A 13,960-nucleotide genomic window follows, 5' to 3' on the forward strand; every position below is an offset into this window, starting at 1 on the left:
CTGAAAATTTCAAATGATGAAATAAAAAAAAATTCACTAGGGTTGTTCAACAGCACATTTGAGCATGCAGAATAAAGGATTGGTGAACTTTAAGGTAGCACAGTAGAAATTATCCAGTCTGAAACAAATAAATAAATAATGAAGAAAAATGGACAGTCTAAGGGACTTGTGGGATACCATCAAGCACACCCACAAATGCATCATAAAAGTCCCAGAAGGAGAGACATGAGGGAAAGGTAAAGAGAATATTTGAAGTAATAATAACCAAAATGTTTCCAAAGTTGATGAAAATGTGAATGTATGCATCTAAAAATCTCAGTGAAGTCTAAGGAGGATAAACTTGAAAAGACAATACTGAGACACATTATAATAAACTGTCAATAACCAATGACAGATACTGAAAGCAGTAAGAGAGAAAAACAACTCATCACATGCACATGATACTCAGAGAACTATTACAACTGATGTGAATCAGAAACCATAGATGCCAGAGGCAATAGGATGTCATATTTAAACTGCTGAAATATAAATGGAAAAAAACTGCAAATCAAAAATTGGGTATCCAACAAACTATCTTTCAAAAATAAAGGAGAAATTATGATATTCCCAAGTAAACAATAGGTGATGGAGTTAAATGTTTGTGTCCTAGCACTACAAATAACACTAAAGGGAATCCTTCAGGCTGAAATAAAAAGACATTAGGGAGTAATTCAAAGCCAGATGAAGAAACAAAAAACTTTAGTAAATGTAATTATCTACAAAGGTAAATATAAAGTCACAGATAACTGAATTTTGGCTTAAAAAGCCCTGCTTTGTTTCCTACATTATTGATAAGAACTCCATAAATTGGTAATTATAAATATAAATATATGGGTCACACAAAGTACAAAGAAGTCAATTGTGGGAATAACAACATAAAATGGGTGGGGTGTGTAGCTGTACAGAAATGAGCTCTGGTATGACTGTGAAGTTAAGTTTGTGTCAATTCAAAAGAGATTGTTTAAAATTTAGGAAGGTTAATTGTAATGCTCATGGTGACCACTAAGTAAATGACACACAAATACATACACATATGACAAGGGAATAAAAAATGTAAATTAGAAAAAAAATTGATGAACTACAAAATAAGCCATTTTAGTAAGAATTGAGAAAATAAAAAAATATGAGAAATATAGAAAATATAGCAAAAATGCAGAATGAATATTTTTTGAAAAAGATTGCTATGTACTATCTACAAGAGATCCAAAGAATGAAATAGGTTGAGATTGAAAGAATGGAAAAATGTATTCCACATAAACAATAAGAAAAATATAGCTGAGGTGGCCATACCAAAACCAGACAAAATAGACGTTACATAAAAATTATTACAAGATACAATGAAGATCATTAGATATAGAGAATATAATAATTATAAACATATATGCACCAAACTAAAGAGACCCAACATATATGGAGTATACATCGACAGAACTGAAGGGGCAAATAGACAGTTTTTCAAAACTAGTTTATGAATTCAATATCCCCCTTTCAATAATGTATAAAACATCTAGACAAAAGGTCAGCAGGAAAATGGAGGATTTGAACAAAACCATAAATCCACCAGAACTAACAGACTTCTATAGAACACTTCAGTCAACCACACTGAAATACACATTCTTCTCAAGCGTACATGGAACCGTGTGCAGAAAAACCATATGTTAGGCCGCAAATGTAGTTCTCAATAAATTTCAAAAGATTGAAATCATACAAAGTTTCTCCTCTGACTGCAGTGGAATGAAGCTGGAAATTCATAACTGAAGGAAATGTGGAAGATGCACCAATATATGGAAACTGAACAGTGTACAGTTAAACTACCTATTGGTCAAAGAATAAATCATGAGGGAAAAATTTAAATACCTTCTGGCAATTGAAAATGGAAATACAGCATACCAAAATTTATGAGATGCAGCAAAAGCAAAGCTCAGAGGAAAATTGATTACTCATTAGGTAAATGTAAATCAAACCATAATGGGAATGTAAAATGATTCTGCTGCAATATAGAACAGTTTGATGGTTTCTCACAAAATTAAAGAAATACCATATGACTCAGCTATTCCACTCCTATTCTGTATATGTAAGATAATTTTAAAAAGATGCTAAAACAGGTTCTTGTACACCAATGCCCACAACTGCATTATATTCAAAAGGCTGAAATAATCGATATATCCATTGGAGGATGAGTAGATAAACAAATTGTGGTATATACATACACTGGAATATTATTAACCCAGAAAAAATGAAGTATTGATATATGCTTCATTGTGGATGAACTTCAAAAACATTATCCTAAGCCAGACACAAAAACTCACATATTGTATGATTCCATTTATGTGGAATATCCAGAAGAATAAATACAGATTGCCAGAGTCTAGGGTAGAGGGAAAATGGGAGTAACTGCTTAAAGTGTATGGGTTTTCTAGGTGAAAAGGCTGAGATTTCTTTGAGGCTTTGATCACTGGGACACTACATGGAATAACATGGAATTGTTCTTTATGTAATGGTAATTATCTCCTTTGTTTATATTTTTAAGAAATTCACATGCATATATAGAGACTCAGGTGTAAATATACATAAAGAACTGAACAGTAGCAAGTGGTAGGAAATAACTTATTTAAGAAGTGGAAATAGAGGCACAATTTGTAAACTGATGCTACCTCACTTGTATCATCATTTATAGGATTGAAACTTGAATTTGGTTTGGCATCACTATTATTTTAGTTTCAAAAATTATGCCTGCTTCTTGTCTAAAGTGCCAATAATACAAAAGTGTGGAGAATAAATTGTGTTAGTGCCCCTTTCAACTCTTACCTGCAACTCTGCTAATTGCCAGTCAACAAGAAATGTCCCACTGAAATGACAATAATTGGAGATTCTATGCTATTGTTTGTTTGGAAGGAAAAATAAATGGCTTAACCCCTTCAGGAACATGGACAAAGGGAACCATGTGTCAGCAATCTGAGAAATGCACTGGGGAGACACGCTGACTCCCCCTCACTCTCAGGGGCTGAAATGAGATCCCATAAACAGTACACCTTCAAAAAGAGGGAGGAGGCTGTACCTTGAGTGGATGAGAAGCCAAATGCAAGCATTGTGAGAGGTGTGAAAAGGCCCATTTCCCATTCACCTGTGTGCAAATTGTAAACTTGTTTACTACAGTATGGTTTTTCAAAATACTTAAATGACCAGGAAGAAATAAAATATGAGACTCCTCTTGCTTCCTTCCACACCCTGCACTATGCAGTATGCATCCCCGGGAAAGCTCTTTGTGCCAGAATCCATGTCTGCTTCTGCAGGCTTCTAGGTAGAGCATCTGACTGAGTCACACTGTTTTCAAAGGCCAACCCTGGAAACAGCATGTGTCCCTTGTTATCAGAATTTATTGGCAAACCACCTATAGAGTCAAGCCTGACATAACTGCTAGGGAATGCCAAGGTGAATGGCAGAGCTGGGGGTGGAGAAGGAAGGACCTTCGAGTCCTGGACCCATTGGCTCATGGTAGGGCGGGGGAAGAGTAATCCAACACATGCAACATACAATGTGTAACATCACTTTTTATTATGGGAAACAAAACAGCAATCATGAATGGGAAATAGAACAAATGACCCTTCAGGTGGTTATGTTACTCTAGAAGGTAATTTCAGCTTCCTGGTCAGCCGGGCCTCCAGCCCCAATCATGGGTATGGCCTTAGGCTGGAGAAAAGAGAAAACAGAGTGGAGAAAAGAGAAAACAGAGCGATGGGGATGAAGACAAAGATGACATCCAAGGGCTCTTTTTAAGGGATTTGTTTGAAGGCCTCCTCCGGGATCGTGCCCTTCATCTGCAGGGGAGGAATCGGGATGTCAGAAGAACCAGTTCCCTGAGTTTCATTCGAGGGCACCAGGCTCCACTTTCTTGGCCTTCCCAAAGGCCCGGAAACATCCATCTTTAACCCACTTGGTACCCAGACCTCACCTTGAGCATAGTGAAGACCTGAGCAGCTCTGGTGTAGTTCCACTCGTTGTCCTGAAGGCACCTGGAGCGGGAGAAGAACAGGTGATCTCCCGTAGTACCACAGTGCAGACACGCTGAGCATGCAATGCCACCACTAAGTCTATGTGGCTAAATCGATGCTGGGGCAGATGTACAGAAAGAGCACTATGTGTAATGAGGAAGAAAGACCGGGTGAAAACCAAAACCTCTGTCACTAGCATTCAAAACAGAAAAATAGAGCTCTTCAGAGGACCACGGGAGCTTAATAATGTTGACAAAGAAAGATATTCAAGAAAACAACAAATGGAAACCTAAAAATGCAAGTTTCCAATTATACGTTATTGATCTATAGTGCACTTACCATAGCACTTGCCATTTTAAAGTGTACAATTCAGTGCTTTTTAGTATATTACAAGAATGTGCAACCATTGCCAAGTATCTAATTCCAAAATATTTTCCTCACCTCAGGAAGAAACTTCTTAAGTATAAGAGATCACTCCCTCTTCCTTCCCTTTCCCTAGACCCTGGCAATTACAAATTTGTGTTCAGTACCTGTGGATTTGCCTATGCTGGACATTTCGTGTAGATGAAGTCATACAATATGTGAGCTTTTGACTCTGGCTTCTTTTACTTAGTGTAATGGTTTCAAGGTTCATCTATGTCATGACGTAGGTAAGAACTGTGTTCTATTTGTGAATTTAAAATATTCTGCTATATGAATGTACCATATTTTTTTTTATCCACTCATCAGCTAAAAGGCATTTGGGTTGTTTCCGAGTAGAATAATACTGCTATGAGTCTTCCTGTATAAGCGCTTGCTTGAACATATGTTTTCGTATCCCTTGTTACATACTTAGGAGTGGGATTACTGACTCATATAGTAACTACATGTTTAACATTTTGTGAAACTTCCAAAAAGATTTCCACAGCGAATGCTCCATTTTGCATTTGTACCAGTAATATATGAAAGTTCTAATATCCCCACATCCTCATTTACACTTACTTTCTATTTCACTCAAAAACCATCTTAGTGTGTATGACATGGTATCTCTTTGTTTTGATTTGCATTTCCCCAATGAGTAATGATGTTGAGTATAGTTTCATGTGCTTCTTGGTCTTCTGCATATCAGCTTTCGAGAAATGTCTATTCATATCATTTTCTCATTTTCAAATTGGGTTGTTTGTCTGTATTGTTGAGTTGAAAGTGTCCTTCAGACATTCTGGAAAGCATACCTTGTCAGATATGAGATTTGTAAACATTTTCTCGCATTCTGCGGGTTGTCTTTTCACTTTGTTGTTAGTGTCCTTTGATGCAAAAAATTTTAAATTTTGATGAAGTCTAACTGATTTATTTTTTCTTTGTGCTTTTGGCATATGTCAGAAACTGTTGCTCAATTCAAGGTCACAAGTAATTTACTCCAATATTTTCTTCTAAGATTTTTATAGTGTTAGTTATAACTTGATTTATGTTTTTATATGGTGTGAGATAGAGGTACAAATTAATTCTTTTGTGAGCGGGTATCCAGTTGTCCCTGAATCAGTTGTTGAAAAGACTGATCTTTACTCTTTGGATACTTTCAGTACCCTGGTTGAATAGCAATTGTCCATAAAGGTGAGGTGAGTGTGTGTGCACACAAGTGTGTAGTCTCTAATTCTATTTAATTGATCTATATGTCTAACCTCAAGCCAGTACCATATAGGATTGATTATTGTGTCTTTGTACTGAGTTTTGAAATGGGGAAGTGTGAGTTCTCTAACTTTGTTCTTTTTGAAGATTATTTTGTCTGTTCTTGGTCCACTGCATTTTCCTATAAATTTTAGGGTTAACTTGTGAGTTTGTACAAAGAAACCAGCTGGAATTTTGATATAATGACATTGAATCTATATATAAATTTGGGGTGTATTGCTATATTAACAATATTAATTCTTCTGATCCAGAAACATGGGATATCTTCCTCCTTATTTAGGTCCTTTAAAATTTACTCCAACAATGTTTGGAGGTTTCAGAGTATACATTTTGCATTTTTTGTTAAATTTATTCCTCAGCACGTTATTTTTGATGTTATTATAAATGAAATTGTTTTTGTAATTTCATTTTCTGATTGTTCATATTAGTAGTGTATAGAAATACAATTGATTTTTGTATATTGATCTTGTATCCTGCAATCGTGCTGAACTAATTCATTAATTCTAACATTTTTAGTGGTTTCCTTAGGGTTTTATACATGCAAGCCCATATCATCTGAACAATATATTGTTTAAAATTATTTACATATATCAGAATAAAATTAATATACGTATTTCATGAGCTCACTTTTTTGGAAGCACATCCAAATGGTTATTTTTGCGAATTAAATGCAAATTCCCCCTGATCCACTCCCTTGCCCTCCCAGCTCCTTCCTATCCCCACAGATCCCCAGCACTCACTTCTGAGACCACTGGAGGCTTGTCCCGGACTGGGTGGAGAAAACCTGCACCATTTCCTGCTGCTCTGCAGAGAGGGTGGGCAGGGAGCTGAAGGTGGGTGTAGGCACTGGAATGGAGAACTCACTCTGGGTTTCTTTTGCCACCACGGTCAATATATCATTCACGATGCACAGACTGGAAGAAAGATGAGCCCTCAGTTTCCCCAAAACAATCCTGCTCCCACTGTCACTCAGAAACCAGTTTCTTTCCATACCCCAACTGTGCCTGGCCTCCCCCTCCCCGGATTCCTTGGCTGGTACCTCTGTCCCTCGCTCTGAGCTCACCTTTCAAGAAGTTGTCTACCAGCTTCACTCAATTTTTGGATTTAATCTTAATGCATTTACCCTTTACAGCAGCTAAATTATCAGAAGGGGATAATGAGTCACTAAGGTCTTCTAAGTTCACCAAAGTCAATTAGCTATCTAGTGAGTGTTGATGTCAGGAAAAGAATCTGGTATTCTGACTCCAGAGCCCACAGTGTTAACCACTAACTTGGACCTCTCCTTGGGTCTATGTGTTGGCTTTCCACAGTATTGAGAAAACCTCCAGGCTGCACCACCACACTCTTACACCAGTGGAATTAGGCTGGGATGGGTGTTCATTCTCACGTTATGCCCACAGCACTTACCTGGAATTGCTTCCAGAAGACAAGATGAAGGTCCTGGTGAAGGCATGGACAGACCCTTGAGACTTTCCTTCCACTTCAAAGACAACAAGGAGCAACCCCGCCTTAGAGTTGTACATACATTTCACTCAAGCAGCATTCCCTAGTCAGGGTTTTAACCTGATACTCTTGCAACACCATGATGGCAGCCAGACAAGGACAATTTTTCACTGGGACTCGGGAAAGGATTTCAAGGACTGAGAGTGCAGCAGTAGGTATAATCAACTCTCAGTAACAGGACCCCTAACATGTGTCGGCTCCTCTAATACATATTCACTTGATTCATTTTTTTTAAAGCAGCCCCAGAAGAAGGTATTACCAGCCTATTTTGCAAATAAAGAAATGGAAAGGTTAGATGGGCCCAAGGTCACAGAGTAAGGAACTAAGGTGAAAACTTCACAGGCTGTGTCTCTAACACATGAGCTGTGTTAGGGTGTATGGATGAGGGTGTAAAGGCATGGATGTATGTCAGAACACAGTATTTTGGGGGCAAAGCAGCACTAGGAGAAAGGGAAGGGAAGAGAAGGGAAGGGGAGAGGGAAAAGGAAGGGGAGGGGAGGGGAGGGGAGAGGAGATGAAAAAAGAAAAGAAAGCAATCTGGGAAGCTGGGAAAGTTTGGGAGGAAGTCAAGTTAGGGAAAGGAAGTAGTTGGGGATATGGAGGGGGGAACTCTACACACACTCACCTTCCTTGAAAACTCCACTGACAGAAAAACAGAGCATCACTTCCTGAAAGGGAACGGTTATTAAAGCTTTCAGCATCCTTCTAAACATCATACCTCTTTCTTTCTGATGGAGAGAGGATACAGATGCTTACTGTCTGGACGCAGAGGTCTACCACATAGGAGATGACGTCATGCTGAGTTTTGGGCAACAAACAGAGGGGGCACACAATATCATGCTTTGTATGTTTCAGCAGCTGAACCCGCAGGTCTGTGGGGGAAGGAAAAGGTAAGGTTGGGCTCTTGGCCACTATGATTGCCAGATCTCTTTTCCCATGCTGATCTCACATCACACGATTACCAGGATCCTTGACTTTCTTCATATTCCTGTTATTCTTGAAGTACTCAAACAAACTGCTTCTAAGAGAAAAAGAGGAGCAGGAGGTGGTGGTCTGGCCAGTGTGGGTGTTCCCATGAGCTGGCCTGTGCCTGCTGGGGAGCCACACAACCCAGGAGGAGAGTCTGAGCTGTGATACTCACGGAGCTGGGTCTTTGGAGTTGAAGTGAACGGTCAGGGAGAAGCAGGCCTCATCATGATAAGCACTGAGGAGACTCTGTCGGTTTCCAGAATCATACATCAAGTAATATCTGTGGGAAAAAAATGGTGAACTGGTTATCTCTCTGATTTGGGCCCCCAAGGGCCTTGAAAGCTTCCTTCAACCCATGAGCAGACCTGAGCTTGTATAGCCTCTCCTGTCCCAGTCCCCCTCTACTACCTGATCCGAAGGGTACTTACTGAAGCAAGAATTGAAAGACTATATTCTTCAGTGTCTCAGATCCTTTATAGCTTTCCTGGAATCAAAAGACACCTTCAAACTATGTAGTAGACAAAGCATCCCTTGCAACACTCCAAATATTTCTCGGTCTATACTCACCTTACAGGGTTTTATCATGTCCACGTGTACAATGTCAACCATAGTTGGTGGGGGTAAATCCTGGCCATCCTGGGGAAGGGAAGAGGAAGTCAGGAGTGGAGACAAGGGAGGTGGTCCTGGATGATTACAGGGAAGGATGGGTCCAGGAGACAGTGAGGGGCAGGTGTTAGGTATGAAAGGGCCCTGGAAATTTCAATGGGCAAGATTACAGTGGGAGACTGCATCATGAGGTCCTGGAAGTCTCTGCAGTTACTGGAAACACGTGTGTGTGTGTCTCTGTGTGTGTGTGTGTGTGTGTGTGTGTGTGTGTGTGCGTGCGCGCGCGCGCCTACCTGCCTGCCTCTCTCTGTTCCTCCCCACCTCCTTCCCTCCCTGCCTCTCTCCCTGTCTCGCTCTCTCTGTGTGTACATTTCCACAGAGATCATATTCATGTCTTTTTCAGAAGTCCATGTCCCCCAAAATGGATAAGGGTCTGAAGCAAACGCGTAGTTTAAGCAAGACTCAAACAAAGTGCTTGAGGGCAGGTGTGGAGGTCGTCAGCGTGAGTAGAGGCGATGGTGAACGAAGGCACTTACCAAGCGTAACAACTTGGGGAAACATTTCCTGATGGCACTGTCCAAATTGAAAAACAGAAAGACGTGGTTGATAGTTTGGGTTGCAGTGCTTCCATTTAGTTAAAACACTGATGGCATTGATGGCATGAACAGAGACAGGTGTTCTGCCCACCCAGCAGCCCCTCCCCTCCTCAGCCTCTGATTTCTAGGGCTCTGGGCCCACTTCCCTGCTGAGCACTGACCCTCTGCCATACGGAGTCTCAGAAACACACAGTCTCCTCATCTCGCTCCACACCTTCACATTCACATCGCTTCCCTTCCTCCCTCCCTCCGTCACCTTTTCCCTCCTGCCCTCCCTCTCCCTCAATCCCTCTCCATCCTGCTCGTTAGCTCCCATCCAGAGGGCCCTCACTCCCTTCTCCAGGGCCACAAGACACAGCACTTGGGTCTCAGACTCCAGGGCTTCTTCCCTTCCCCTGCCTCCCTTTCTTCCTCCTGGTCCCCAGTGAAGGCTCCAGAGAAGTGGGAAGGGGGGTGGAGCCTAGGGCTCTGCTACCTCACTGGGGGTCCAGCATCCTGCCAGGACCAGGGCCCACCCCATGCATGGCTCAGGATGCTGGAGCAGGGAGGGGAGTGAGGGAGGGATCCGGAGGCAGGGAGGGAAAGGGAGGGGGAAGAAGAAAGAAGGGGGCTGAAGATAGGAGAGGAGGCTGGGAAGACATAGGGGAGTGGAGACGAGCGAAAAGGGGAAAAAGAGCGAAGGGAAAGATGCTCTGCTCTGGTGGTGGGGGATGGCGTCAGATAAGGAGAAAGAAGGAAGGGAACACGGTTCCCCTACAGCAGCCCTTTCCTTCAACTGTCCCTGGATGGCCCTGGGTCTCCAGCGAGGGATGGAAATCATGCACTTGTTGGCCGAAGGGCCCCTGGATGCTGACTGAGCCTTTGTCAACTGCGGGGGCTCAGTCTGAACTCAGAGTCGGAGACGCAGCAGCCACGGGCCCAGGAGACCTTTCGCAGGAGGGGTAAAGGTCGGGCCCCAGCTCAGCATGGGGTTGGGGGTCTGTGGCCCCCTCTTATGATCACCGCCTTCTCTCCTCATGGCTCCTGTGCACCTGTGCCGGTCTTAGTTGGTTCCTTGCCTGAGGAATCCTTCCCATGGCTGACGTCCCAGGGCTCCTCTGAAGGACCAGGCAGGTGATGGGATGTGTGGAGGGGCAGTGCCCCTAATAGGACTGCCCCTCCCTCTCCTCAACCCCCTCTGCACTCTGCCTTCCACTGCTACCTCGGGAGGCCCTCTGCTCACTGGCGCTGGCTCACTTCTGGCCTCTTGACTCAGGGAACTCTGGATTCTCCCAAGGGTGCCCCATCCCCTGGCATTGCACTAAAAGAACGGATGTCGTGATGACAGCCACAGGGCGCGGGGAAGGTCCCCATGCCAACCTGGCATTCGAGGGGAGACCGTTCTGACGCATGGGAAAGAAGGTTCCTCCCGCAATAGGATAGGGGTACTCTGTGTCACCTCAGAAGCAGGAAGGCCTGTCTCAGCCTGACTCTGGGGTGGAGGACGTTCCGCAGTATCTGCCTCCTCCTAGTCCTGGTGAGGAGGGGAGGCCCTGCACCCTGGAGCACGCTGTTGGGTGGCATGCTAGAGCAAACTAGAGGCAGAGTCACAAAGCGGGCCCCTAGAGGAAACTGGGTGCAGAGTCAGGAGCCAGACCCCAGACCAGGAGAGCAGCTAAGCAGGTCAGAGGAGGGAGAGGAGACCTCTACGCATAGGTGACGGGCACAGAAAAGAGAAGGTGGGGCTTGTGGTCCTCTCAGAGGAGGCACCGGGGATGCCACCTTCTGTGGCGGGGCTCCCAGGGATCAAAGGTCCCCAGGAAGGGTGACAGGGCTTCGCACTGACCTTACGTAGGTAGATTGGTCTGGGAAGGTGTCACACAAGGGGTTCCCTTCCAGCCACAGCTCTTCGAGCTTCAGGCCTTTGATCTTCCCCAACTCCCAGGTGGAGTTAAGCTGAAAAATGTGGGGAGGAAGTCCAAAAAGAGTCCCAGGGAAAGAGGGACATCCAAGCCCCTGAACCCACAGCCCCCTCCTTTACCCACAGGTGCCTGTGCCTGCCCGCCATCATCGCTCTGATAACCACTGCCCACCACCCTCAACCAAACTCTGATCTGTCCCTCTCTCACCTCATTTTTGGACAGGTTCAGGATCCTGACTGTGGGGACCATCTGTGTAATATCAGACAGGCCATCCAGCTGAAAGAGTCTGTTGCTGTGCAAGTCCAAGGACAACAGCTTTGGGAAAGAAGAGTTAGAGTGACGGTTCCTATCTGGGACCTCGGAGACAAAACTGCTCTCCGTCCCATCTGTTCCACCCCCAGCCATAACACCAGAACTGGACCTAAGGCCTCACCTCCGGGAAATTCATTTTGATGATCTGCAGGGCGGCGGTCATGCAGTTTCTGCGATTCAGGATTATGTCAATGCCGTGGCCCACCAAGTCTTCAGGAAGTCAAGGGCAGGGAATGAGAAGGCTGATAGGGGTCCAGGACCAGAAGCAAACCTTCCCTGGTTACCATCCCTAAGTCTCCCTCCCAAGCAGTGACCTCTGCCCTCACCTGCCCCAGAATTACTGCTGTCAGCCGTACCTGGGTCATAGCGTAGGCTCTGGAGATCAAGAGCTTTCCGGGAGACCTCATATCGTTTGCTCATGGTCAGCTGCAGAGGGAGATGGAGACTGAGCTCTGAGGCTGTGGTGGTGACTGGGAAATCGGGGACTAGAGGAGGAACAGGTGGGTCTGAGGCAAACATGTACCCTTGAGACTGCGTTACCTTTAGCTGCTCCATTTTTTCTGGCGCCAACTTATCCCGCACAGAGTAAGGTACAGCAGAAGTATTGACAAAGATAGGTATCTGCAGGAAGAAGAGGAGGGATAAGCACCGGGAACTCTAGCTGCAAAGAAGCTGACCAGCTCTGCCTGTCCTCCTTCCTCAGGACTGAGTAGAGATAATGCCCTCCACACACACCTTTTTGTTCTCCTCATCGCAAATCTTGTAGCTGACATCCATCAGTGCAGAAGCAGCGCTAGCATCCTGGACAAAGAACCGAGCCCTGTGTTGCACATAATGAAACTACAGGGATCGAAGCAACAACAACAGTGTCAGAGGCCCATGGCCCCAGCTGAGCCAGGTCTCTCCCCCTTCCCTGTGCCCCCTCATCTGGCTTCACCGTCCTCTCTTACGTCCACTGGAGTGAAGGGGACACTGCAATGGCTCTGGAGTGAATTCATTAGCCAGGTCTTGTCATACTTTTTTCCAAAGGGAATCTAAAGGTCAAAAGAAAAGCATAGAGGCAGGAGGAACCACATGGAATAAGGCTGAAGAACAGGCCTCACACAGTATTTTCCCAAACTCCTACTCAGCTTTAAGGGACGTTTAAAGAAGGGATCACTGGCATGATTTCTTACGTTTGTGCCAAATACGGGGTGCTTAAATCCGTTATCTCGCCATGCAAAGCTCTCCGCCCCATAATCAACTTAAAAGGTTAGACGTTTTCCTCCTTTTGTAAAGCTCCAGGAGATCCTATCTAGGATACTGCTCGACCCTCTGACAAGCTTTCCAGACGCTCGACCCCCCGCCCCCATCTCCCACACTCAGCTTGAGCCACACTGAGACATCCAGGGTGAAGTTGCTCCATTTCCTTGGCAGTGGTGGTAGTTCCACCTTTGCCTTTAGACAGCCTCCCCCGTTTTCCATACAGTCAGCCTGTTTCCTTATATTGCTTCTCTGAAAGCACCCTTAGATGAGTAAGAATGTTAACTCCTAGTAATAAAAAGGACAGATTGTAAACTGTCCCCAGCAAACTACTGAGTGTCTCTACGTGAGACCAGCAGGAGTGCACCTGACCTTTCTCTCCCGCACACCCATACATTATTTCAGGACACTCACTGTGATCTTGAACCAACTGGACTGGGTTCCATCTCTTGTGTCCTCCCCCATCTCTCTCGTGAGATGTTTCCTGTTACTCCACAGAGTAACACGGATTTGGCCTTCACTATGCCATTTCACTCTCCTCTTGTCATGTCCCATAGTATAGGGAGTGCTGTGGAGAAGAAGAAGGGTGGCCATAAATGCTAAGAAAGTCTTCTATACTCTCTTGCTTCTCTGACATCAGGACTACAGTTGCCGAACCATGATTTCACTTCTAGCACTCTTCAGTTTTCCAGTGAGAGAAGAACAAAAATAAAACCACAGAGAGTGAAAGGGTTGCATCGTCCCATGGACTGCTACATGCAAACCAGGATGCCCGGTCACTTACTGTCTGACTTGGTACTTCAGGACACCCCTCATCTCCACGTCTCCATCATCCCTCTGGAGGTGTGAAGGCTGAAGCTCATATCCACCGTGCTGATAATGAGGGCTCCTCTTGCCCAAATTACCTCGAAAAGAACCCCAACCTTTCTTTCTTCCTTGAGGTGAGCTACCAGCATCATTGTCCTCTGAAACAAGGGAGGGGGGGGAATGGAAGTTTGGAGATGCGTCTGTGCCCGCTTGCCAGGTACCATCTCTCAGGCTATCACCATGGCAGGGCAAGCAAAGCGCCACCCTGCCCTAAGGGACCAGTCCCTCAAACCCCAGAAAGGAAACTCCTCTGCCTGTCCGGATAGGA

At 44.5% G+C, this 13,960-nt stretch overlaps 1 protein-coding gene across 1 annotated transcript; it reads right to left on the reverse strand.

Annotated features, from left to right (window-relative positions):
• Positions 1 to 3,710: 3,710 nt before the first annotated feature.
• LOC129061212 (nuclear RNA export factor 2-like) lies at positions 3,711 to 13,706 on the reverse strand. The gene is made up of 20 exons (XM_054561875.1): positions 13,610 to 13,706; positions 13,240 to 13,393; positions 12,534 to 12,617; positions 12,319 to 12,423; positions 12,124 to 12,204; positions 11,940 to 12,009; positions 11,705 to 11,793; positions 11,479 to 11,586; positions 11,196 to 11,305; positions 9,311 to 9,347; positions 8,736 to 8,804; positions 8,597 to 8,652; positions 8,341 to 8,448; positions 8,162 to 8,220; positions 7,956 to 8,071; positions 7,825 to 7,867; positions 7,104 to 7,176; positions 6,437 to 6,610; positions 3,992 to 4,052; positions 3,711 to 3,857 (listed from the first exon to the last, which is right to left on the reverse strand). The coding sequence occupies exons 1-20, from the start codon at positions 13,639 to 13,641 to the stop codon at positions 3,813 to 3,815; spliced, it is 1,674 nt and encodes a 557-aa protein (XP_054417850.1). The 5' UTR covers positions 13,642 to 13,706; the 3' UTR covers positions 3,711 to 3,812.
• Between the last annotated feature and the right edge of the window lie 254 nt (positions 13,707 to 13,960).

The sequence above is a fragment of the Pteronotus mesoamericanus genome, unplaced genomic scaffold (genome assembly GCF_021234165.1).
Source record: "Pteronotus mesoamericanus isolate MK-2021 breed Mesoamerican mustached bat unplaced genomic scaffold, CSHL_Meso_final scaffold_550, whole genome shotgun sequence".
Classification (NCBI taxonomy): domain Eukaryota; kingdom Metazoa; phylum Chordata; class Mammalia; order Chiroptera; family Mormoopidae; genus Pteronotus; species Pteronotus mesoamericanus.

Excerpts from the sequence above, each read along its gene's own strand:
- LOC129061212 (XM_054561875.1), bottom strand. The coding sequence starts at position 13,641 with ATGAGGGGTGTCCTGAAGTACCAAGTCAGACA. Across the intron at positions 12,205-12,318 it reads GCGATGAGGAGAACAAAAAG|ATACCTATCTTTGTCAATAC; the intron begins GTGTGTGTGGAG and ends TTCTTCCTGCAG. Across the intron at positions 9,348-11,195 it reads GACCAATCTACCTACGTAAG|TGCCATCAGGAAATGTTTCC; the intron begins GTCAGTGCGAAG and ends CAATTTGGACAG.